This window comes from Manis pentadactyla, chromosome 7, assembly GCF_030020395.1.
Source record: "Manis pentadactyla isolate mManPen7 chromosome 7, mManPen7.hap1, whole genome shotgun sequence".
Taxonomy (NCBI): Eukaryota; Metazoa; Chordata; class Mammalia; order Pholidota; family Manidae; genus Manis; species Manis pentadactyla.
In genome coordinates, this window is record NC_080025.1 from 117,024,357 (window position 1) to 117,051,756 (window position 27,400).

General features: G+C 39.7%; 1 protein-coding gene across 10 annotated transcripts in view; it reads left to right on the forward strand.

Annotated features, from left to right (window-relative positions):
* Positions 1-27,400, forward strand: part of ST7 (suppression of tumorigenicity 7) — a 263,640-nt gene that overhangs the window by 126,503 nt on the left and 109,737 nt on the right. For all 10 annotated transcript variants that reach the window (XR_008998535.1, XR_005028842.2, XM_057504700.1 and 7 more), the window contains exons 2-3: positions 6,120-6,202; positions 24,497-24,656. Coding sequence is in view for 8 of the 10 variants with exons in the window: in XM_057504700.1 (XP_057360683.1) it covers positions 6,120-6,202; positions 24,497-24,656 (243 nt within the window). In the remaining 2 variants the exon portion in view is untranslated. The remainder of the gene's footprint in view (positions 1-6,119; positions 6,203-24,496; positions 24,657-27,400) is intronic.

Genomic DNA, 27,400 nt, shown 5'->3' on the forward strand with positions numbered 1-27,400 from the left:
TCTTACATATCTGTTTGTTAGAAGCAAGCCACACGTCCCATCCACATTCAAGAGGAGACAGGGATCTTTGGGGGTCACCTGGGGCTTGTCCTTCACACTGTCATTCTGAGAAAAAGGGCAAGTTCTTGAATTTTAAAAGCTGTGCTATCTGGAAAGTCTGTTCAAAATTAGCATGTGTGCAAGTTAAGCTATTAAACCTAATTTTCGTTTTCTTGCTCTTTGGTAAATGAGGAAGAGCAGAAGTGAAATTGTAAATTTACTTAATGGAAGCTGATGGGAAGAAGAAAAGAACTAAAGGCTAGCAGAAAAGAACAAAACAGTGAAAGAAGAGAGAGTATTCTTTGCTCTCACATGGAAAAATGCAAATGATGGATTAAACTATCCCAGTGTGTTCCCTCCTCCATTTTGAAGGTCTGAGAAAACAGTCTGATAGAAGGTTCCTGCGACACTGACATGTGCCTTAATGTACTTTCTATAGACGTGGGACTCTGTGCATTTTCTGTAACTAAATCAGTAATGTTGCTTTGTATGAAATGGATAGTTTGCTAGTCCACCTTGATGTCCGTGTCTCAGGGTCTAGAAGGTATTATGGCCTCGATTATTCATCCCTTACAATTAAAACATTTGTAAACCAGCATGTTTGGGTTGGGTTACAGCTTGGGCTTTAATGTAGTTTATGTCATAAGTCACAAGGGGACTTGAAGAAAACTAAGGAACAGGATTGCAGGTGGTTCGCTTTTGGCCTGTGGCTGATTTGGTTGTTCCCACAGCATCTAGTTAGGCAGAGATCAGAGATTTAGAATCACGTGGTAGACTTCAGAGATTCAGCAATTTCTTTGCCTTCTAAAATGGCTGCCTTCAAGCTCACCCTCAAGTTTATTACCACCTCATGCAAGTAGAATCTGGTTAACTGGAGCTTCTACCCACTGGCTCTTCATTTGTTCTGCAGGTATCTGTGTTTAGTGTAGGACAAATCACGGTGCAGGCAACTTACTTCTTGGGCTGTAGACTGTACCTGAGTGCTAGGCATACAGAAGGTGCTCAGTAAATGCTGGTGTGACTGCTGCTACTGTTATTATTTACATGTTCAGTGCAGCCTCCTCTGCTTCCTACAGGCATAGTAATATAGAATGCCAAATCACAAATGGAAGAGTAACATAAACATAAATAACAACAATGATACATATTCTTTGATGAGGTCTGCTGTGTTAGGCACTACATTTACACTATCACATTTAGTCCTCACAACAACACTGTGAGACACATATTCTTACTCTTATTTTATAGACAATGAAACAGCCTCAAAAGTATAGACTTTCACCTGTGTTGAGATAAATGTTACTTTTATTTATTGCTAAGAAAAGTAAACCAGAATTCCCTATCCCTTAAGTATTCTTTCTGTTGGTGGCATTGTACATCTACTCATTTTACATCTACTTACCCACTAATCCTGTGTAAAATTGTATGAGAAAAGTCCTCCATAAATAATTTTGGAGAACATCAAACAATGGTGAACACCCTCAAGTTTTAGAAATGCAATTGGAATCTGTCTCAGCTGAGAATAGCCATTCACTACTAGTCAGTCAGTTTTCCATGTGTTTGTATAGCAGGTGCTTTAGGACTTTCACATGTCTAACAGTAATTCTCCACTAGTGCCTCAACATGCATGTGTAACTCCACGGCACCTGCCTGGCCTTTCCCTTTCCTTCCCTGGAAGACACCATCAGGCCCGGGGCCACAGTTCTCTTCATGCAGTGTTCCACAGCCCTACCTCTCACCGGCCCCGTGCGTCTGCAGCAACAGGTGCTTCACCAGGATAACTCCTGATTCAGGCTACAAGCCTCAGATGGGACGCCTTTTCCTGACAGAAACTTTCCTGGATTTCCTAATCCCTGTGTCCTCATATCTCCCTCAGGGGTCCTCCTTGATGCTTGCCTGTGCACTGTCTCCCTCACCCTAAGGACTGAGTCCCTGGGGGCTGGGAGAGTGCGCCATTCGCCACTCTCTCCCCAGCATCTGGCCAGGGTAGGCACTCTGCTAGTAAGGGCTGAAGTTACAAGGGAATTGCTCCTGGGCCTCAGAGAAGCCCTGGAGGCTGTGGGACTTTCCCAGGGCCACCACACCACAGTCGATTTCACATACAGAAACTAAGTCTTCTAGCCGTGGTCTCTTTCCCAGGCATAATACTTTTACATAAAATCTTTTCAACTTTTTCCCCATCCAACCTAAATTAACATAGTTTCTTTAACTTTTCTATCTTGGGGCTTTTTTTCCCATAACCTTTTCAGTGATTGCTGATGGTTTTTTTTACAACTTTTCAGGTTTTTCTATTTCACATGCCCTGTTTTAGCACGGCATTAAAAGGGACACAGGACAGAGAAGACCAATATTTTTGAGTGTTTTAGACTTTATCACGCTGCTTATTCAGTTCTGTTTAGTCAGTATCTCCAAGTCTTTGATACTGCCTTAGCCTCTGCATTCCAGGGCTTCTCTGTGTGGAATATATCTACAGAGACAAAGGTACAGGGCTATGTACTCACTCTGTTTTACAGAGGTCTTTTCCAGGAGTGTGATTTGGGGGGTGGTGTTTGCGCTCTGAAGAATACAGGGAAGGCTGTTATTGTCATGATAGCCAGAAACAAGGCTGACTTCTCACAGACCTGGCTCCGCAGGGCCATTGCACATGATTGCTGAGTAAGTCCTCTCATAGTCTAGTTCCCTGCTCGCAGGAGTGATTTTTCACTCCCCACAGTTGACCTGTTGCACTATCTTCTTATCTTCATTTGATTTTCAGTCCTTCTACTTAGTTTCTTCTCAGGCAATGCTTAATTCCTTCCCATTTGCTCTTTTACTTTATGAGAAGACTGTGCCAAGTTCAAGTTCAACATCTTCAGAACGCTCCATCATGCAGTCCAAGCTGCCTTGAATAACTGATGACCTATTATTTGAGCAGCGACCTGTTAGGAGTGCCCAGCTGGATCAAATGAAAATCCTTCTGATTTATTAAGTTTTTGTCTCTGGGTTGAAGTAGGACCTTGTTGAAATTTTATGTATTAATTCTCCACAAATTTAGATTAATCTTTGCCTGTTCGTTTTTAAGTTTTTTGCCTAGTCCCAGCAGGTATGGATGGCATGGTGATGTGTCTGTAGATTTGAGGAAAATCCAGTTTTTGTTTCAAAGCTCATACCCCACAGGTTCTAGTCCCATTTTTAGGTACTTTATCAAACCCTCATATGTTTTCAAAAGTAGTCACTTGCGACCCTGATGAAACCAGTCAATATATACCTTGATTTTAAGGCAGTCCAACCTACAGTGTGCCACCCTTCTAATTTAATGGTGGGATCTTTAACTAGATTCTCCCCTTAGGGGTGGCTTCCTGCCTTTCTATGTGGGGCTGTACACGCTGATGGTAAGATCGTAGTGGACTTATCTTTAAAGGTCAGCAGTGAAAATAAGTATAGTATTAAGAATATCTACCCTTTAGTATCATTTAATTTAAAGCTTCCTCTCCTTTTCTAATTAAGGGCTACTATATTCCTTTTGCAATTTTGTTCCTAAATGCTTTTCAGAAATTGCACCCTGTGATGCCCTGAGCCTGGTTTGGGGCCAGGATGACTGGTGTTCAGGTCTCTGCCCAGCCTCCAGCTGTGAAATAGATGAATAACAATATTCACCTCATGGAGTTGAAGTGAGAGTTAAATTCTCTAATATGTTAAGTGCTTTGTTATAAACTTTAAATGCAAGTACTTCGTTGAAATTTATGCCCAGAGTTGCCAAATGCCACGTCTTCATGATTTTAGCCAGAATATCCAGGAAGACTGTAAGATTAATGGGTTGTTAAATGAGCACCTCCCACTCTAAATGTTTGTTTCTGCTTCTCTTGTTCTCTATTTGTGTCTCCATTTCTTTCCTAACTCTAGGAGCTTTCAATAACTGCATGTAATAGACAAGTATGTTTTAATTATTAATTACTGTTGTTATATAATCTTAATTAAATAAAACAAATGGCTAGGACTTTTTATGTCTTTAAATTTTTTTCCACTTATCAATTAGCTCTTGAGTCTTTTGCCCGCAGTGGATCGGTGATTTTCAGGAGACTGTCTTTCCCCTCCATTGCTTTATGTTTTTATTGCTGGGGAGTTAACAGCAGGGCTACTAAAGCACTTCCAGTTCAAGAAAATCTTTTTTTCTTTCTTTAACAAACAAGTTTCATTGACTTCAATGCTCACTTTGTCCCCAGAAACGTACTTAAAGTATATGGTGCAGATGTGACTACAAAATAATAAAGTTAATACTCTGTTATGGTGACTTGAAAAAAAAAAATCATGGTGGATGTGGATCATTCATAGTGTGAGGAGGGGTATTTTGATCATTTTGGGCACCTGAGAATCAGACTGTAATTTACAATCTCTTGGTTCGTTTGATATTTTTCCGTTTTAAAAATCTGCCTCCATCCACTGACTTGAGTGAGAAATGACAAATCACTTTGGTTCTGGTTTTCCAATGGCCAAGCAAAGCCATCCTCCGCTCAGCTGAGTCTCCTCGTGCCTCTGGCCTGGGCCTCACTGCTCCCTGGAGAAGGTCAGTGAGGCCAGTCATGACTACTGACTGAGCACAGTGTGTGAGTCCAGACTCCTGTGGATTTACAGATGATGGACCATAAGTCAAACTGATTCACTTAAGGGTGGGTGTGAGGGGAGGAGGGCCCACTGAGAGGATGTCCGGTAGCCACGAAGGATGGCATCAGTGGACCCTTCCACACCTGGATCTTCGTGAAGCATCGCTCCATACATAGCTCAGGCCCCTTCCTTCAACCTGGCAGTTGCTTGGAAAGGCTGTGCTCTTTCTTTAGTGCTTCAAAACAAGCCCCTTCCTCTGCTCACATGGCTCGTCCATCCCACCTCCTGCTGGTGCTTCTCCTGGACACCTTCCCTGACCCCCAGCCTGAGGAGCATCCCTTTTATATGTTTTCCTAAAATCCTATGCACAAGACTTGTCTATGCACATCAGACTTTATGGTGATTGCTTGTTTACTTGCCTGCTTCCCAGCTAGACTGTGGCCTTTTAGAGGGTGAGAATTGTGTTTGATTAATGCTTCCATTCTTTGTCCATGATCTCATTCATAAACAGAGAGAAGTGTTTGTTGAATGAGTGAATGTGGGATCTCATTCATCATCGCTGTTTATGTTAGTGACTTTGCTTTCTGGGCTGCGCACAGGATAAATGCCAAAGCTTTTTCCCCAATGATGTTAAAGTCCTCTGTCACATGTCCTTCATTCTAAAACTAGACTGAATGTGGTCCCCTTCCACAAACAAATTCAATAAAGAAATGTGAATATGTGTGCAAAAAGCCCTTTGGGACAGTTGTTATTTGGGTAATAAAGTTTTGTGTAATATCTAGTAAGTGATAAAGACTTAAAATATGTTTATAAAATGTGTAAGTGAACCTTACTTAGTGGGCAACCAGATCAACTATATAATTGATATGAGAAGAGCAGCAGGAGCTAGGTCAGCACATTCATTTTTAGTGGTTTGTTTTTCATCTTTTTTTTTTTTTCATTGAATCCAATTGTTTGATGAGAAGTCGATTGACCTTTTAAGTAAGCTGAAAAGACTTTTACTAATATGATATATGCTAACTTTTGTCCGTTTGTCCTTCCTTCTAGAGAATAACCACAGTATTACTTTAGTAACTGTTTAGTTACCTTCATTTGTTCTAAGGTTGAAATATTGCTTATTGTTTCACCAAGGACTCTGATGTTTGGGTACCATATAACATATAAGGGCATTTTCTCTTTCTGACTGACAGCTTAGTAACCAGCTTTGATTAGATTCCTCAGTGGTTACAAGTCCATGAAAACCATTCACAACAGTAGTTTTGGGAGGCAAAAACTAGAAAGCTGTCGTATTATCTTGTATGTAGCTTTTTCCTTTTAGGATATATAATTTGGTATCTAGTATCCTGAGCTTCTGTAATGTTACACCATTTTAATGGTTCTAAGGATTCTTAGAAACAAATGATTTTACCAGAAAGAAAAAAATGGAACAGTCAGTTTTACTGGCATACTCATGCATTTCTTATTCTTCCTTTTTCTCTCTCTCTCTTTTTTTCTTCCAGTGAGCATGTTTTTGAACACATTAACACCGAAGTTCTACGTGGCCCTGACAGGCACTTCCTCACTAATATCAGGGCTTATTTTGGTAAGTGATGGAATCCTTTCTATTTAAAAACATGTTGATTACTGACATATATGCTAGTATATGTACAGGAAAAAGTTCTGGAAGAATATACACAGCAGCTTACAGAGATTATTTTGCATGTGTGCATATGTTGGGTAGTTAGACTTACGGAGGCCCTTCACAACCCAGTTTACATGTTTCTAAAATATTTGAAAAAAATCTTTTTAATAATCACATATGACTTTTGTTAAAGGGGAAAACCAAAATGTAAATAAAATGGAAAATAAAGGAAGACACAATTCAGTGTAAAATTGTAGTTTCTAAGATACTATAAAATATGTGTGACTCAGTTCAACTAAAAATGTTTCTCATCACTCTTTTCAAATTAGATATAATCAAAATTAGTAGAAATAGAGCTCAGTTTCTTTAAATGTATTGACATGGTTGTAATAATTTTAAGCATTTCCCCCCTTCATATTCTTTCTTCTCAAAATTTACATTTCCTTATTTCTTCCTTTAAAAAATTCCAAGTAGGCAAAAGCAATGTAATAATCATCCCTATGGCCCCATTACCTTGTGCTCTAAATAGTTATAGAAATGATAAATTATACACCTGAAATAGAGATTTTAGAAAGCTTTTTTTCTTTTTTCTCCATATCACATAAAGCTGTGATTGCTAATTTTTATAGAGACAGGGACAAAAAAGGTATTAAATAGTCAATGTTAAGTGATCAGTAGAAACACAGAACTTTTAAGGGAAAAGGGCACAGAAATGTGGAGCAAGAGCATAGACGCACCTGCAAACATGGAGGATTTCAGAAGCGTGAGTTTATAAGGAGCCAGAGTAAAAAGGTAGAGAAATATGTACAGGGCAGAAACCTGCAAACAGCTCAAAGGGATGCTGGTGGTGTGCAGAGCACATTTTTGTGGTCAGAGCACATCAGGTTAATTTTGCTCTATTGTATCACATGGCCTGCTGAACTCAAGGGGAGGAGATGTTTGAAGTTGGTATTACTGGACACAGATGTGAAGAACATCACCCAACATGGTCATGTGATTGGAAATCCACATAGAAAGCCCAGTGCTGGCTGCAGACACAAAGCCAAGGTGAGGGGAAGCATATTAAAGCTTCTCTTTAAAATGGCTTGAAGTGAGGTGTATATAAGTGATTTGTACCCCATTGCCTCTTAAATGCAGAAGTGCATACTTCAGCTGTGTCTCTGAAGTCTTCCCTGTTTTGTAAGGACATGAGAAAAGTAAGGATGCTATGGAGAGTTGTTCATACAGCCCTAAGGTAATTTACCTAAGTTCATGCTGTTGGTTTGTGGCAAAGCCAGTCTAGCACCTATGTCTTCAGGTTCCTACCTTAATATTCTTAAAGCACTGAAGAAACAGAGCTTTGGAAATGATTTCACATGCTGGATAAATTATTGAGAAGTATGTTCTGAAAACAAGGTACTCCTTTAGTAAATGTATTTTTGTGGGAGGACGAGGGAATATAAGTCTCCATCTAATAATTGTTATTTACATTAAAAATTTTTTTTTATTAAGGTATTATTAATATACACTCTTATGAATGTTTCACATGAAAAAACAATGTGGTTACTATATTCACCCATATTATCAAGTCCCCACCCATACCCCAATGCAGTCACTGTCCATCAGTGTAGTAAGATACCACTATGTGCCTTCTCTGTGCTATACTGTTCCCCCCGTGATCCCTCACACCATGTGTACTAAACATAATACCCCTCAGTCCCCTTCTCCCTCCCTCTCCACCCACCCTCCCACACCCCTCCCCTTTGGTAACCACTAGTTTGTTCCTTCAGTTTTGCTTCGTTGTTATACTCCACAAATGAGGGAAATCATTTGACACTTGTCTTTCTCTGCCTGGCTTATTTCACTGAGCGTAATACCCTATAGCTCCATCCATGTTGTTGCAAATGATAGGATTTGTATCTTATGGCTGAATAGTATTCCATTGTGTATATGTATCACATCTTTATCTATTCATCTACTGATGGACACTTAGGTTGCTTCATTTACATTTAGAATAATATTTTAATATTTTATTTCTAAAACATCTTTGAAGTATTTTTTGATTGAACAAATAGGAAAAAAGTGAACTCTTTTTTATACAATTTCAATAGCAATTTTATACTGAAATCCATAATTCACTCTGATGCAGAAAAATAGGATTTTGCACATTCCTCTCCCGGGAATGTTCACATAAAATATCCACCTCCATGGTGCCTTCTGTGTGCCAGGGACTGATCTAAGCATTTTCCATGCTAACTCATTTACTTGTCACAGCAATACAATGATGTTTGCTAGTGTTGTTTCTATTTTACTTATGCATAAGCTGGATGGGTAGAACAGACAAGTCAAGAACCTGCCACAGGTCACCTTGCTGGCAAATTGTAAAGCAGGATTTCAAGCCAGGCAGCCCTGGCTTCTGTCACTCATTTTACTGCCTCTCTTGTTAGGTTCTCAGCTGTTTTTCTAGCTTTCTGAACAGATGGCAGGTCTGAATTTTATTCTGGCAGTACCTTGGTATGGGTTCACTAGGCTGTAAGCCAATTACCAGCGTGTGGGTTATTTCCTTTCACTCTGGCAAGGGAGGCCCAACAGTCGTTTTAACTTCCGTCTCAGGAATGGTGGATGGTGAAGTCCCCTCAGCTTGCTTTTCTTGTCCTCCCAATCAAGAGTTTTCCCTGGATCATGAGCACCTTCGTAGATCCAGGCCTGGCGGGGCTTTCTCCTGGTGTGTGCTGTGTGGCTGCTGTCACCCTGTGCTCTCTGCTGTATGCTGCACTGTCTCATGGTGGCATTCTCAGGAAGCTAAGGACACTCCTGACTGATGTGAAACCTTGAGCAAAGGAAGGCTTCTGATGTGTGAAGATTCTGAAAGGCCTTGAAAGGCCTTCCTCAAAAATACATGGTTTGTTCTGAGGACAAAGTAACTACAATGGGGGAATAGCTCTTCATAGCTTTAGTGCCTGCTTTAGAGATTGTTCATATTGATCTTGTCCAGCCTCTGTGGACTTAGCTTTGCTAGGCCTTGAAATGTACCCAGGGCTGAGGTTTCTAATCAGCTGCTCTTCTTTTCTGTAAGATGGCTTTCATGGAGAGCCAGTATTGAGGTAAAGGATCAGGTGCTTTGCAAAATAGCTGTGTGTATAGAACTGCTGAGCAGTTTGTTTCCTGGTACCACAGAGACAATTACCTAACTATTCTCCCCTGAGCAATGTTAGGGGAGCCAGGTGGCAAATACTGAAAGTACAAGGTTGCCTCTGAGGAAATTGGTTCTTTGGGGACCTAAAGATTCTTATGCTAGAGGCTGAAATTATCGTGCAATGTGACGTCTTAGAAGAGAAGTAAGCAAAAACAAAAACAATGGTATTTCCCTTGTGAAGAAAAAGTCAGTTAGCTGAACAAATACACATGGAAATAAAATGTGTTTGTCAAATGCTGCTTTCTTTTACACTAATGTAAAAGATAAATGGGGACCAATCAGTGTGTATTTTACTAGATACCACTGCAAGATCTTAATTTCTCAAGTTGAAAACCAGCAGTGAGTTTGTGACACCACCTGCCTCTCACTCTTCCCTTTAGGTTCCTGTGTCCACATACCACCCAGGCAGCGCCCTCCCTTGCTTAACGTCCAGCTGCCCCTCTGCTCACTTGGCACAAGCCTTCTCATCTCAGTCCACAGGGGCTGCACCTGTTGGCACAGTCCAAAGCCACCTATTTCGTCTTTTATCTACTCTAACAAGGATGTGCCAGTCTGCTTGAAGCAGCCTCTGTGGGCAACATTTATCTCAATAGAGAAAATTTCTGGGTTTTGTTTTTGCTTTGGGGAGTGGTAAGGTGGATATGTGGAGAAAACGCTCCCCTTAATTTTCCCAAAATGTTGATAGAATGGAGAAAATGTATTGACATTTATTCGTAGATTCCTGTATCCTCATTAACATGTGTATAGACATGGTCCTACAGCTGTATTTTATATATATATGAAATAGATATAAGAATAGGCATCCAGGGCATAATTGTAAAAAGTTAGAGTCAGAAACAAAAAAAAGGAGGAAATTAGAATATTAAATAAAACTTAGTTCATGGTTTAGATGTTAAAAAATTGTATGTTTGGGAAAATGGAGAAAGAGATGACATTAGGTAAAAACCAGTTGTAATAAAAAGGCCCATTTAAAGAATCCCCACTCCGTGTGTTAGGTACTGTATTAGGTACTTTGCATATATTATTTCATTTAATTCTCATTGAAATTCTAAGTGGTAGATACAGCTGGTGGCTTTATGCTGCTGAATATGAACAGACATAAAGGTTAAATAATTTGGCCAAGGTTATATAACAGACAGATAGTGAGATTTGAATCCAGATCTTTCTATGTCCTCTATCCCCTCCTGTTCAAAAGTTAGGGGGTGGGACTGGACTATCGTCTCGGCTTTAAAAATTTTTTTTCATCCATCTAAAGAACTTTCTCTGCACTTGACGTAGCACTTTAATTGATAGGCATATAGATCATGCAAAGGATGGTGATTCTGGAGCTAAGAGTAAAAAAGTCAGTAAGTAAAACCCAGGGAAACTTGATTGGAAGGACCCTTCGGGTATGGAAGCTGCATATAAATGTCAGGATATGTCAGTTATAAAACAGCTTGTCTTTTGTCTCCAGAATAAAGAATGGTAGAGATGCTGTAGGAGGCAGGTGTCAGAGGGCCTGCAGACAATGGGGGGAAGCTGAGGCTTCAGCTTTACCAGATTGCAGCTTCTAGGGGTCTCCATGAAAATTAATGATCCTCCGCAGGAGACCAAGTGCCAGGCCAGAGAGGAGATAGATGCCTGTCAGTGCCTGACTGTGGACATGAGTACTGAGTGGGTCCGATTGATGTTAGACATCGCACAAGTGAAGAAGGTGAACAAGCTAACAGTGAACAAAGAGACAAAACCGTCCTTGTGGTTCTTTCAGAGTACATTTGAGCACAAATTGAGAGGCTTGAAAACCATGCAATTGATTAATCAAGGGCTGGGGAGAAACCCTCAGAAGCTATCCAATTTAAACCAGTAAAAATCTGAGGACTAGTTAGCCAGAAGGCTAACAACTTGCCCAGGTCACCTCACAGGTTAAGGGTGGCATGAGGACTGGAATTTGAACATCCGCTGCTTTGCCACAGCACCATCCTGCCTCTCAGAAGGTGAGGACTAGGCGGGTGGGGGGCAGCAAGTCTAGCAGCTGATGTTTTTATTTTAACAGGTTCACAGAGATGGGTCAGGTAGATAAGGGAGGGGGTGTTAGAGAGAAAGAACAGAAAATAAAAAGAAAAAAGAAGAGAAAAGAAAAGAAAGGCAGAGGGGGGGAGGGCTACATCCTTCTCTGGAGTTGTTTTTTCTCTTTCTGGTTGGCCATGGTGGGATTTGGCCAGTCAGAACATGGACCAACACTTAACCACAATTTCTAATTATACTTTACTTGTGTTTATTATCTCTGTCTGCTCTGTTATGGAAGCCTCACAAAGACTGGGGTTATATGTGTGGTTTTGTATATGAATATATAATGGCTAGGTAAACACTTAAAAAATATTTGTTGAATGCACAGAGATGCACTGAATGAATGAATTAACTGATTGCATTAGAATTATCTGGAGATAATTCTAAAGTGATGGATTCTGAGCACTACCCCGGACCAACTGAATCAGAATCTCTAGGGGAAGGGCCTAAAGGAGAGCTGGCCCCCAGTTTCAGCTGGCAGTACTTGGGGCGCATGGCACACGCTGGCTTCTCTCAGTGTCAGGGTCTCCATGACTTCACTCCAGGAGAGTGACCCTCCCCTCCAGGCCACAGTACAGTGGAAAAATCTCATCCTACGAACATACAAATACTGAGGTGGAGATGGATCGTTGGCTTTTGACCTTGAAGAGAACCTCCTCCTTCTGTCTTTTCTTATTTCTCTTTTTTTAATTAACATTTTTAATTGAAGTATAGTTGCCATAAATATTATACCAGTTTTAGTCTACAAGATAGTGATTTGACAATTATGTACATTGTGAGATGCCCACCATGGTAAGTATATAGTTCTACCATCTGTTACCATGCAAATATAGTATTGACTATATTCCCTGTGCTGTACTTTTTTTTTTATATCATTAATGTACAATTACTTGAACTTTATGGTTACTAGACTCCCGCTATTATCAAGTCCCCCCACATACCCCACTACAGTCACTATCCATCAGCGTAGTAAGATGCTATAGAATCATTACTTGTTTTCTCTGTATATACTGCCTTTCCAATGTCCCCCCCCCACTACATTATGTGTGCCAATCGTAATGCTCCATTTTCCCCCTTATCCCTTCCTTCCCACCCATTCTCCCCAGTCCCTTTCCCTTTTAACTGTTAGTCCATTCTTGGGTTCTGTATTTCTGCTGCTGTTTTGTTCCTTCAGTTTTTTCTTTGTTCTTATACTCCACAGATGAGTGAAATCATTTGATACTTGTCTTTCTCCACCTGGCTTATTTTCTCTGTGCTGTACTTTTTATCTTCTTGCTTTTCTTAAAGGCTTGGTCATAGGTAGCCAGGAAAGGGGGGTCGAAGGGTGTGACTACTGGTTCTTCACAGACCCTTCCCCCAACTGTTTAGGGGAGTGGGTCACTGAGGAGGGCTGAGAAGTGGGAGGCCAGGACCCCTGCTGTCGCTCTTCAGTGCTCCTAAACAAAACATATAGGGGTCAAAAGTAAAAAAAAACAAAGTCTGTCATGAGGAATTGGGAAGGACTTTGAAAAGCATGGAGAAAAGAATATACTTGAGAATTCTGACTGGAAACTAAAAAGGTTATGGATATCACTATAACTCATGCCAACTGCCTTGGTTTATCTCATGTAAGTCCCTTCTTGCCAAAAAATCATTTACCATCAGCTATATTTCTTAAAAATTACAGCAGGTGTCAATTTGGCAGTCTTTCCACTTGAGAGTAGGCAGCCCAAAAGTTTCACATTTCCTATTTAATCTCCACCAGTACTGAATCTTATCCTACTGTGATACCGTCATATACTTTAATTCTTAGGAAGCCTTAGCCAATTTCAGGATGTGACATCGTGGTTATTTCCTGTGGGTTTAAGGAAACTGGAGTGGAATTACTGAGGTGCTGCTATAAGGGAATCTTGAAGCATTTTTTAGTGTGATAGAGAGTGTAGCCAAGTCCTGATTCATGAAGAGATGCATTTTTTATATAGAATATGCATTTCAAGAAGAGGGGATATTACTGGCTGGGAAGAACCTAGGCATCTACAGGAAAGAGTCAGCTTTTAGGTCTACAACACAGATTGAAATGCCTTGCTTGTTAATCCTTTGCCAGATTTTTGTTCTTTCTCTGCAGGCAAAGATGAGACAGTTTTGCATCTTAGGCCAGCTACAAACCTGGATTTCTACCTGCAGCCTCAGTGCTCCCTGGTCAAATGATAATAAAGGAGGTCACTAGGCATTGGTAAATGGGTCTTTGTTTTAAATATGCCCTAAGGCCTGTGAATAGCTATGGCCCTTCTGTCCTGTAAGGTATAGATCTAAACCACTTCACTGACCCTCATGTTCTCAATTCCAATCCCACCTACCTTATTTTTTAAAAAATAAATCTTACCAGCATCTCCACTGAGCTCAGTAACACCCACTTTTTAGCCCTTTGTTACCTTCTTTATTTCAATTGAAATACAGTTGACATACAATATTATATTGATTTCATGTATACAACATAGTGACTCAACAATTACATACATCACTAGATGTTCACCATGATAAATGTAGTTACCATCCATCACTATCCCAAGATATTACAATATTATGGGCTATATTCCTTATACTGTACTTCTATCCCTGTGACTAATTTACTTTATATTTGAAGTTTGTACTTCTTTATCTCCTTCACCTATTTCATCCATCCCTCTCCCACCAATGGTAACCTACAGTCCATTGTCTGTGTTTATGTTTTTTTTTTTGTTTTGCTTTTTGTATATTTTGTTTTTTAGATTCCACATTTAAATGAAATCATGTAATATTTGTCTTTCTCTGACTTACTTTGGTTAATGTAATAACTTCTAGGTCCATCCATGTTGTTGCAAATGGCAGAGTTGCATTCTTTATGGCTGGGTGATATTCTATTTCATATATGTACCACATCTTCTTTATCCATTCATTTATCAGTGGACATTTAGGTTGCTTCCATATCTTGGCTCATATCACAGCCTACTTTCCCAAATAAAATGTATCCAGAGGGATTAAAGATGGCGGCGTGAGAGGTGAGACAGAGGCTTCCTCTTAAAACTGAATATAATATGAAAATATAATTAATACAACTAATCTTGAAAGAGCAACATGAAAGAGGACTGCGCCAGATTGCATACACCTGGAGAAAAGAGCAGACCTCATGGAACAGGGTAACATAACAAAGCTGTGGCCCAGCAGCACCCAAGCCCTTCCCCCACCCCAGCTCACCGGCGGGAGGAAGAGAAATGGAGCAGGGAGGGAGTGGAGGTCTGGGACTGCTGAATACCTAGCTCCGGAGATCTGCTCTGGGAGCACAAACCTATATTTCATGGTGCTTTCATGATACCCTCATGATTAGGGGATTGGAAAGCTAAGACAGGCAGAATTCCTGGAGAGACTGAGATTCCAGCCACTTGTGGAAAGCAGGGATCCATATCCAGCTGCTCTGGGACAAAAGAGAGGTGGGCAGTCTGAGAGACTTCCTAACAAGGAAGCCCTTAGCAAGAGGGCTGCTAAAGGGGCAAGGATTGCACAGAGCTTACTGCTCAGGAGAAAGGACAGGTGGACAAAATTGTCTGGGTGCACTCTGCCCAGAAGGTTGGGAGCTTTCATGATTTCCAGGTGCTCCAGCTCCCTGGCTGCCTACACAGCTCCAAGGACCCCTTCCGTGATAGGCAGCCTACTGCGCCTTTCTCCCAGCCAGCCCCACCTGGCTCACAAACTGGCAAACCCTACCTGGCATTAGGCCAGCCAGAGGAAGATCTGTCTAGAGCAACTACAAATGCAAAGCACAGAGGCTTATACCTGTGTGCTCAGCCCACTGGTTCAGGCAGTGGAGACAGGCATAGCAGCTGGAAAGCAGGAAACAGCTCTTTCCTCCCCCCAGGCACTAATACCACTCCCCTGTGACCCCCAACATTGCTTCAGGGGCTGAGCAGCTCCAGAGAGTAGAGCTTCTGGACACCAGAGGGCACCATATACAAATATGAAACGCCAAAGGAACCTGGTTCAGAGTAAAATTAATATAACTCCTGAGAAAGATGACATGGACCTCATGACTCTTCCTGAAAGGGAGTTCAAAATCAGAATCATTAACATGCTCAAGGAGGTATGGAAAGATATTCAAGAACTCAGGAATGATTTCCGGTTGGAGATCCAATCGTTGAAGAGCACAATGGAGGGCATTAAAAGTAGATTAGATACTGTGGAGGAGAGAATACGTGAAATAGAAACTAGAGAAGAGGAATACAAAGAAGCTGAGGCACAGAGAGAAAAAAGGATCTCTAAGAATTAAAGAATATTGAGAGAACAGTGTGACCAATCAAACAGAGCAATATTCGCATTATAGGGATACCAGAAGAAGAAGAGAGAGAGAAAGGGATACAAAGTGTCTTTGAGGAGGTAATTGCTGAAAAATTCCCCAATCTGGGGAAGGAGATAGTATCTCTTAGGCCATGGAGATCCACAGATCTCCCAATGCAACGGACCCAAGGAGGACAACACCAAGGCATACGGTAATTAAAATGGGAAATATCAAGGATAAGGACAGACTGTTAAAAGCAGCCAGAGGCAGAAATAAGATCACATACAAAGGAAAGCCCATCAGGCTAACATCAGAGTTCTCAGCAGAAACCTTACAGGCCAGAAGGGAGTGGCATGATGTATTTAATGCCATGAAGCAGAAGGGCCTGGAACCAAGATTACTTTATCCTGCAAGAATGTCATTTAAATTTGAAGGAGGGTTTTAAAAATTTCCAGATAAGCAAAAGCTGAGAGAATTTACCTCCCACAAACCATCTCTACAGTCTATTTTGGAGGGACTGCTATAGATGGAAGTGTTGCTAAGGTTTAATAGCTTCACCAGAGGTAATAAAACCACAGTAAAGAAAGTAGAACAGCTAATTACTAAGCAAATGGAAAATTAAATTAACTATCCCCAAAGTCAATCAGGGGATAGACAAAGAGTACAGAATCTGATACCTAATATACAAAGAATGGAGGAGGAAGAATAAGGAGGAGAAAAAGAAAAGAACCTTTAGATTGTGTTTGTAATAGCATGTTAAGTGAGTTAAGGTAGACTCTTAGATGATAAGGAAGTTAACCTTGAACCTTTGGTAACCATGAATACCTAAAGTCGGCAATAGCAATAAGTACATACCTATCGATAATCACCCTAAATGTAAATGGACTGAGTGCACCAATCAAAAGACATAGAGTCACTGAATGGATAAAAAACCAAGGCCATCTACATGCTGCCTACAGAGACTCACTTTAAATCCAAAGACATACATAGACTAAAAGTAAAGGCATGGAAAAAGATATTTCCTGCAACTAATAGAAAAAAGCAGGAGTTGCAGTACTTGTATCAGACAAAATAGACTTCAAAACAAAGAAAGTCACAAGAGACAAAGAAGGGCATTACATAAGGATAAAGGGGTCAATCCAACAGGAAGATATAACCATTATAAATATCTTGCTCCCAACACAGGAGCACCTACATATGTGAAACAAATACTAACTGAATTAAAAGGGTAAATAGAATGCAATGCATTCATTCTAGGAGACTTCAACACTCCACTCACTCTGAAGGACGGATCAACCATACAGAAAATAAGTAAGGACGCAGAGGCACTGAACAACACATTAGAACAGATGGACCTAACAAACATCTACAGAACTCTACACCCAAAAGCAACAGAATACACATTCTTCTCAAGTGCGCATGGAACATTTTCAAGAATAAATCATATACTAGGCCACAAAGAGAGCCTCAGTAATTTCAAAAAGATTGAAATTGTACCAACCAGTTTCTCAGACCGCAAAGGTATGAAACTAGAAACAAATTAAGCAAAGTAACTGAAAAATCCCACAAACACGTGGAGGCTTCACAGCATGCTCCTAAATAAACAATGGATCAATGACCAAATAAAAACAGAGATCAAGCAATATATGGAGACAAATAACAACAATAATTCAACACCACATAATCTGTGGAATGCAGCCAAGGCCGTGCTAAGAGGAAAGTATACTGCAATACAGGCCTACCTCAGGAAAGAAGAACAATTCCATATAAGCAGTCTAAACTCACAATTAATGAAACTAGAAAAAGAAGAACAAATGAGGCCCAAAGTAGAAGAAAGAGGGACATAATGAAGATTAGAGCAGAAATAAATAAAATCGAGAAGAATAAAACAATAGAAAGAATCAGTGAAAGCAAGAGCTGGTTCTTCAAGAAAATAAACAAAATAGATAAACCCCTAGCCAGACTTATCAAGAAAAAAAGAGTCTACATACATAAACAGAATCAGAAAGAGAAAGGAAAAATCACTACAGACACCACAAAAATACAAAGAATTATTAGAGAATACTTTGAAAAATTATATGCTAGCAAACTGGATAACCTAGAAGAAATGGACAACATCCTAGAAAAATACAACCTTCCAAGGCTGACCAAGGAAGAAACAGAAAATCTGAACAGACCAATTACCAGCAATGACATTGAGCTGGTAATCAAAAACCTACCTAAGAACAAAACGCCTGGACCAGTTGGCTTCACTGCTGAATTTTATCAAACATTTAGTGAAGACATAATACCCATCCTCTTTAAAGTTTTCCAAAGAGTAGAAGAAGAGGGAAAACTTCCAAACCCATTCTGTGAGGCCAGCATCACTCTAATACCAAAACCAGGCAAAGACACCACAGACAAAGAAAATTACAGACCAATATTCCTGATGAACATAGATGCAAAAATACTCAACAAAATATTAGCAAACCGAATTCAAAAATACATAAAAAAGATCATCCATCATGATCAAGTAGGATTTATTCCAGTGATGCAAGAATGGTATAACATTTGAAAACCCATCATCATCCACCACATCAACAAAAAGAATGACAAAAACCACATGATCATCTCCATAGATGCTGAAAAAGCATTTGACAAAATTCAACATCCATTCATGATGAAAACTCTCAACAAAATGGGTATAGAGGGCAAGTACCTCAATAATAAAGGCCACATATGACAAACCCACAGCCAACATCATACTTAACATGAGAAGCTGAAAGCTTTTCCTTTAAGATCGGGAACAAGACAAGGATGCCCACTTTCCCCAGTTCTATTCAATATAGTAGTGGAGGTCCTAGCCATGGCAATCAGACAACACAAAGAAATAAAAGGCATCCAGATTGGCAAGGAAGAAGTTAAACTGTCCCTGTTTGCAGATGACATGATATTGTACATAAAAAGCCCTAAAGAATCCAGTCCAAAAGTACTAGATCTAATATCTGAATTCAGCAAAGTTGCAGAATATAAAATTAATACACAGAAATCTGTGGCATTCCTATACACTAACAATGAACTAGCAGAGAGAGAAATCAGGAAAACAATTCCATTCACAATTGCATTGAAAAGAATAAAATACCTAGGAATAAACCAAACCAAGGAAGTGAAAGACCTATACTCTGAAAACTACAAGGCACTCATGAGAGAAATTAAAGAAGATACCAATAAATGGAAACACATCCCGTGCTCATGGATAGGAAGAATTAATATTGTCAAAATGGCCATCCTGCCTAAAACAATCTACACATTCAATGCAATCCCTATCAAAATACCAAGAACATTCTTCAATGAACTAGAGGAAGTCATTCTAAAATTCATATGGAACCACAAAAGACTTCGAATATACAAAGCAATTCTGAGAATGAAGAATAAAACTGGGGGGATTATGCTCCCCAACTTTAAGCTCTACTACAAAGCCACAGTAATCAAGACAATTTGGTACTAGCACAAGATCTGACCCATAGACCAATGTAACAGACTGGAGAGCCCTGATATAAACCCAACCATATATGGTCGATTAATATATGATAAAGGATCCATGGACATACAGTGGGGAAATGACTGCCTCTTCAACAGCTGGTGTTGGCAAAACTGGACAGCTACATGCAAGAGAATGAAACTGGATTATTGTTTAACCCCATGCACAAAAGTAAACTCGAAATGGATTAAAGAACTGAATGTAAGTCATGAAGCCATAAAACTCTTAGAAGACAACATAGGCAAACATCTCCTGAATATAAGCATGAGCAACTTTTTTCTGAAAGCAACTTCTCAAGCAAGGGAAACAAAAGCAAAAATGAACTCATGGGACTCCGTAAAACTAAAAAGTTTCTGTAGGCAAAGAACACCATCAACAGAAAAAAAAGGCATCCTACAGTATGGGAGAATATATTTGTAAATGACATATCCGACAAGGGATTAACATCCAAAATATATAAAGAACTTACATGCCTCAATACCCAAAAATCAAATAACCTGATTAACAAATGGGCAGAGGATATGAAGAGACAGTTCTCCAAAGAAGAAATTCAGATGGCCAACAGACATGTGAAAAGATGCTCCACATCACTAATCATCAGGGAAATGCAAATTAAAACTACAATGAGATATCATCTCACACCAGTAAGGATGGCCAGCATCAAAAAGACTAAGAACAACAAATGCCGGCGAGGATGCAGAGAAAGGGGAACCCTCCTACACTGCTGGTGGGAATGTAAGCTAGTTCAACTGTTGTCTAAAGCAATATGGAGGTTCCTCAAAAAACGAAAAATAGAAATACCATTTGACTTAGGAATCCCACTCCTTGGAATTTACCCAAAGAATACAACTTCTCAGATTCAAAAAGGCATATGCACCCCTATGTTTATTGCAGCACTTTTTACAATAGCCAAGATATGGAAGCAACCTAAGTGTCCATAAGTAGATGAATGGATAAAGAAGAAGTACATATATACAATGGAATACTATTTGGCCATAAGAAAGAAACATTTGCGACCACATGGATGGAGCTAGAGGACATTACGCTCAGTGAAATGAGCCAGGCAGAGAAAGACAAGTGCCAAATGATTTCCCTCATTTGTGGAGTATAACAATGAAGCAAAACTGCAGGAACAAAATAGCAGCAGACTCAGAGACTCTAAGAATGAACTAGTGGTTACCAAAGGGATGGGTGTGGGAGGGCAGGTGGGGAGGGAGGGAGAAGGGGATTGAGCGGTATTATGTTTAGTACGCATGCTGTGAGGGATCACGGGGAGAACAGTGTAGCACAGAGATGGCACATAGTGGATCTGTGGCATCTTGCTTCACTGATGGACAGTGACTGCATTGGGGTGTGGGTGGAGACTTGATAATGTGGGTAAATGTAGTAACCACATTGTTTTTCATGTGAAACCTTCATAAGAGTGTATATCAATCATACTTTAATAATAAAAAAAGATGTGTCCCTCTATTCATTCATCCTCCCCTTTACTCCTGTCTAAGAGCAAGAAATGGTGGTGACCTTTTCAAGGCAGGCTTGATGTGCTTCCTGAGCTCCTGGCATCATGCCTCCTTGGTCACTTTACTCTTTTGTATCTTGAATTTCTCTCTTCCCCTTAGATTCAGCCTTCTCTCACATGTATGTGAAAATCTCTCTTTTTCATACCAAAATGAACACAAAACCTTGCATTGGCCATGCTGTTATTTAGACTGTATCCCACTGAGTCACTGGGCCAGCCCTTATCATACATCCATTCAGCCTTCCAGTCTTCTATCCATCAGTCCGTCCATCCATCCATCCATCCATCCATCCATCTATCCAACAATAACTGAGTGCATACTGTGATGTTATTTTATACATTAGATGAATGAGCCCCAGAGAATCAAGAGAACCAGTCAGGGTCACACCACTTGGTTATCATGAAGTGTGTTAGGATTTTTACCTTTCAGCGAGATGGTAAGGGTCATTGTTGAATTCCTAAACACCTAGTTCAATTGATGCTTTTTAGTTTTCATCTTGCTTGTTCTGTATAATCCTTAGGATGGAGCACAGGTAGGAAAAAAGCACTAGAGAGATTATGTTTTTAAGACTTAAATGCATAATTTATATTTTAATTTTATGGCTATTGTCAGATTAAAAAGAGTTTTATTCTGCCAGGGCAAGCCCACAATACTACTAGCATGTCCAAGGCCTAATTTTAAAATCTAAATTTTCTTATGAGAGGTTAGCTGTTTACACAGTAGGTTATGCACCAGGGAGAAGATTCAAAATGACACCAAATATGTGTGCATTAAATAACAACATCTGCCCATTTGTATCTGCACAGCTTTTTAAAAATACTGTGAGGAGCTGGCCCAAAGCCTGTCTTGTCTCAAGATAAGGGGCAGGTTGTTATGCGGAGACCAAATTAGAAGTCTTGGTTTGAAGTTTAAGAAGGCTTCAAGTCCTTTCCTATTTCCTTTTATTAGTTGAGCATACAATCCATATTGGATCTCTGCTCAGGGTATTGGGAACACTAGTATAAAGAAGGACCTTGATGGGTAAGAAGCCATCTACTGCTGTCGTAAGACCCCCCTTTCCCCCCACCAAACAGCTGTATGAATAACCCAGTCTTTAATGAAGTCTATTATTACTGCATTAGAAATACTGGTGGAAGTTTTGTCTACCACTATCATGCAGATATCCCATTAATATGAATCATTTATACCTCAAGATGAATTATCTGGTCACATTTGATAGACTGCTTCTGGATTGACTTCCATAGCTAAGAAAGCGCAGAAGGCCAGGGAAGTCAGAGGGTATCTGGAAGTGCAGATTTGAAAAGGGAAATGACAGGCTATATCTGTGGGTGTTTGTTTAAATGAGCAAGAGAGTTATAAAAAGATGTCTTGTTATAGGGCCCTGGTAAGATTAGTGGCCCAGAGCTGGAGCTTCAGGGTAAGCAACTACTTAGTTAGCTGTGTGTCTTTGATCAGCCCTCATTCCTCATTTCTAAATGGAGGCAGTACATGGTCCATTTACGTCCCTTTTGGTGCTGACGTTCTGTGATTTTGTTGGAGGAATTGAGAAATCTGAAGAGTCCCAGCACATTTTTTGTGATTTGTATAGGCCATGCCAGGAGCAACCTGTGAGAGGCACTGTGGGTCTGTGGCATAGACTGGTTGTGGCAGGGGCCATATCTGTGCTCTGTGACACTGGAACACAGCTCATGCTCGGTGCGGGGCCCTTCCTGCTGTGTGATTGAATGAATGGACTAAGGTCTGGCAGATGCCCAGGCAGCATAGTATATAGAAAGCAGAGCAAAGACTTGGGGCAAAGAAAGCCCTTTCCACAGTGACTGAGAGCCCCTGCTCTCAAAACACTGTAACCGGTGTTCTGGGTCCTTTGAAGCCTCCCTCCTCTACCAATAAAGGCTAAAAGCCATGCATCTGTTGAGGGCTTTGTTGGGTGGTTAGGACTAAGTGGTGAGCAGTAGCCATTCTGGAATGATTTCTAGGACTTTCAGCCACAGCTTAGTAACAGACAAGATGCTGTACTCACCTTAATTTCAGACTGGCCAAAAGAGGGGTGCATCGTAGCAGTAGGTGAGTTGTGCTGCCCGGGGAAAGTGTATACGTCATCAGTGTAATAATGATATGTTTGCTGTTACTTTTGAGAACCAGATTTGCAGCAGTCACTGAACTAGATCTTTATATGGGGTTTGAAACTAGGAGATTTACATGGGTGTGAAGATTGAGACACTTGAGGATAAGTGATAAATACGATTTCCACTTTATAGAAGGAGAAAGTGATGCTCAAATAGATTAAACAAGTCACCTGAGATTAGAAGCTCCCTTCTGGATTCATGGTTCATAAACTGACCATTCTTGAACTTTCTTTCTTCTTCAAGCAAGATCTTTCATTCCTAGCATTCCACATGTTACAGACTAGGCCTGTCCCTTCTTAGCTTTCGTATCATATTCTCCCCTGTCTGTCTAGTGAAATTACTTGAATGTCTTTACATGTGAAAATTCACACCGGTCAGAAGGGGCAACTCCTTAGAATTAATCAAGTTTTCTATTACAGGGTTGGAAACAGTTGGTTTCATTGAAGTTCCTTCTGCTTACTCATAGACGTTCCTTCTGTCTTTCAAAGAAAGTTTTGATAGAGCAAAAGAGAAAAAACACCAATTTTAAATAATAGTCCAAAATCCATTCCAGAGTAGATAACAAAATCTTGTTTGTATGAAATAAGTTCCACATTCTTTATTATATTATAAAAATAGAGTGTAGTCATCCTATGAAACTGGGATATAGTTGATTCTTAAGTTTCTTCTGTGAAATGATTTGTGACTGCTTAAGGAACCAATGCCAAGTCAGGCAGGGAGGAGAGAAAAGCATGTGGGAGAGAGCGACTTGGAACAGGGCGGGAAAGCATTCACTGGAGGGGCGGGGGGCCTGAGAGAAGGGCTGGGGACGACGCTCGCTTTCCCAGTGCCTAGGAGATCCTCCTTTCAGTCTCGACATGTGGGCATCATTGCCTCTTTCCTTTTATTGATGAAAATTATTTCTTTTCTCCTTTTCATTTCACAGTACATAACAATTGGTAAGCTTGTGAACTGGGAAACATTAATGGTATCCAACAGATGCTTGTGTTTCTAGAGCATTTCTTAGCATTGGTGGGACATTGCCGAGTCTCTCAGCACTTGGATGCCATCCATACATGGAATGAGATGCTTTCATTCTGTAAAACCAGCCTTTCTCTAAGGACATGCTTTTTTTTTTTTTAAATGGAATTTCGCTTTCTTAAAAATATGCAAAGCTTTATCAGGATGTATAGTGCCAAGAATTGGGCTATTTCATAACCCATACTTCTAAAACTGACTTATTTGTATACATTTCAGGAGTTGTCTTTCAGCTATGATGATTTTGTTATCTGAATATTAGGGGAATTGGAGGAAAATAATATCGAGTAGCTTTTAATAGTTTTCTTTTATCCATGATATTATACAGATTTTTCTGAGAACCAGTATTAAGTAGAGAAAGCAACACTGAGAATTTAAAATGTAATTGGTGTTTTGATTTTATTAATCTCCTTAATATTTGGAATAAATGGAATCTTTTGCAATAAAAAATTGTATTTAAGGTAGATATAGCTAGCAAATGCAACATATATTTCATGGACATTTGTACAGAGAAAGCTATAAACAGTAACAAGGACCATAATCACACTATTGTTCTATCCTAGATATTTGAATGGTGGTATTTTCGCAAGTACGGAACATCGTTCATTGAACAAGTCTCAGTGAGCCACTTGCGCCCCCTTCTGGGAGGGGTTGACAACAACTCTTCCAACAATTCTAACTCCAGTAATGGGGACTCAGATTCCAACAGACAAAGCGTCTCAGGTATGGAAAATCCTTCCGTTTAAAACATTGTTTGCTTAATTTTACTAAATTATTATGATTATAAGACAGTAAGAATGTTTTTATTTAAAGATTAGACTTCAGAAAAAAATGGAGTTAATTTTCCCAACGGATTGACAGTCTCTACCAGAGAAGTAGAGTATAAGCCTCCCAGGGAAAGGGACTGTTCATCTTGTTTAACTTTACGTTTTCTTCCGCTTGATTTAGTTAGTGATCATTTAGGCCAGTGTTCCCAGCCTGAGCTTCCAGCTCCTTGTCCTCAGCTTCTTTAACATGTTGAATGTATTGAATCTCTTCCATGCTAATTGCAGAATCTTATGTCTGACTAGTTCTGATCACATTGCTTCTCTGCTTAAAAGGCTTCATTGGTTCCCATTCCGCTAAAGATAAAGCCCAGATTCCATATTTCTTAGCACAGCACAGGCTGCTTCCACCCTGTGTTGCTGATCTTGGCTTTGTCACAGCCCTTTTCATTTCTTGAACATGCAGTTTTTTCTCCTGACTCTATGTCTAGAACTCTCTCCTGAGTTTGCTCGTCTTTCACCACCCAACTCCAATGTTATCTCCTGGGAAGCCTTCTCTATAGGTTGTTCAGTATCTCTACCTCTTTGCTTATTCATAATATTTTTATCTTTATCAACATCAAATCGCACTATACATTTTAAGCTTACTGCTCTGTTGCAATATCTCTATCATTTTGCACAGTGTCTACCATATCACAGAAACTCAGTGAATGAACAAATGAGCACATGTAAGGCCTATCGTTTCTCCACTCATAAAAGAAAAAGGAAGAATATAATTTCCTAGCTTGGTCTCTTCATCACCTTAGTAAATATTTCCTGATGCCCCTAATCTGAACCTGGACTTGTTCAGGTTCTCACAAATTTTATGATTAAAAAAAAAGTTGTAAATCATTGTCCTCATAGAGTGCTCATGTCTATTGAAGGAGGCAAAGTGCTCAGTGTGCTGATTTTATGAGGGAAACATAAAATGCTATGGAGAACAAAGGAGGGGTTCCTGACTCAAATGGGGGGAAGAAGTTCACTTCTTGAGGGAGCACGGACCAGTTCTAAAACTTGGAGGATGATGAGGAGGGAAGGAAAGAGCTGTGCTAGGTCTTTTGCCTTCCACCTAGAATAAGTCAGTCCACATTTCATGATTGTCGAGTCAGGTGATAAGCACCACGGAACATTGTGTATACATTTTATTCCTGATGTTGATGTGGTGCTCTTTCAATAGACCCTTTGTCAGCCAGCTAAGAGTGGCAGTGGGCACCTCTGGGTGTACTTGATTTTACCCTAAATGGTACATGTGTGAGAGATGGGCCCACTCAGGTAGCAAACTTGTCTGAGACTTTGTAAACTTATCCACCTGTGAAGAATCAGAAAGAGACCTGAGCAAAGTGAAGCACTGCTTTAACCAGCTACTCTAGTAAGTGTAGCATATTATTCTCATCAGGAATCTTGATCATTCAATCATCATATAAGCAGTTGTGGATAAACTGCCATCACTTTACATCTGCTTGAAGATCCTACAAATTAAATGTGCTCTTGTCTGATTCAAGTTACTATAGTCTTGCAATGACACAGAACATTGTAGAAAATTAACAGATTGAAATGGAAAGCAGCCTCATTTGAGACCATTCTTTATTTAAGTCTCTTGATATCATTCCTTATTGCAATGAAGAGATCATACTCTTCTTACTGTTGCTATTATTTTGCTCTCTTTGTGGGTGCCTTTAGTAAGCATTATGCTTTGTATAAATCTTGATGCTATTCTTGTTACCTTTACAGAAGCTTTTAAAGAGCAAGCCTAGGTCCTTTATTAAAATATATTCAACAATAATAACCATGGGAACTCCAGTTTTATGTGTACTGCATTTTTACCTAAGACTGAGCTTTTGAATATTATTATTAATTCAACTCCACTAGTAATTGCTGAATGTCTACAATTACGCATGCAGTATTTCTATTCATTTCCAGTGTAACAGATACAGCATTTATGATCTGATTTCATAACAGTGTTCAAATGGTTACATTTAGGAAAGTGGAAATTACCATATCTGAATATATTTAGGGCTCAATCTGCCCTTTTCTCCTTGACCTTTGGGTTTTTTACTATTTGGGTAACTTAGCTCAACAACCATGTATGCTAGTATGGAAATCCAGATACCATGGAACTAATACCATTTTCCACTTTTCTTGTAGTGATTTTTATTTTTGAATAAGAAAAATATAAAAGTACATTGTGTCTATTGTTATCACTTTCTGTTTCATAATCTGTTCTCAACTAAATAAAAGGAAAAAGGTGCAAAACTGAGGTTAATCAATACATTTTCTTAAAACAGAGCAATTTAAGTTCCTATTGTCTTAATAATGGTAAAGTGGCTACTGCCTTAATAACAAATGGGTCAATCTACTGATTTTCTTGGAGTATCTGAAGTATCATAGGATAGCTCTTTGCTGAATCTTACAAGAAATACAGCATGCCTAGCAAAGTTGCATGGGCATTGGCAAAGGCAGTTTAATAGCACTGCCTATTTGAGAAAATTATTGAAAAAGCTCAAAATAAATAGAAAATACCAGTTATAAACATTGGTCTGTATGAAAACTCAGAGTATAGTTCTTTCCTTACAGAATCATTTGTTTTGATTAAAAGCTGAAAGACCTGGCCTACCTAAGAACGATTTGGGGTGGGAGGAATGGGGAGCCAGAGGCTGTGAGTGT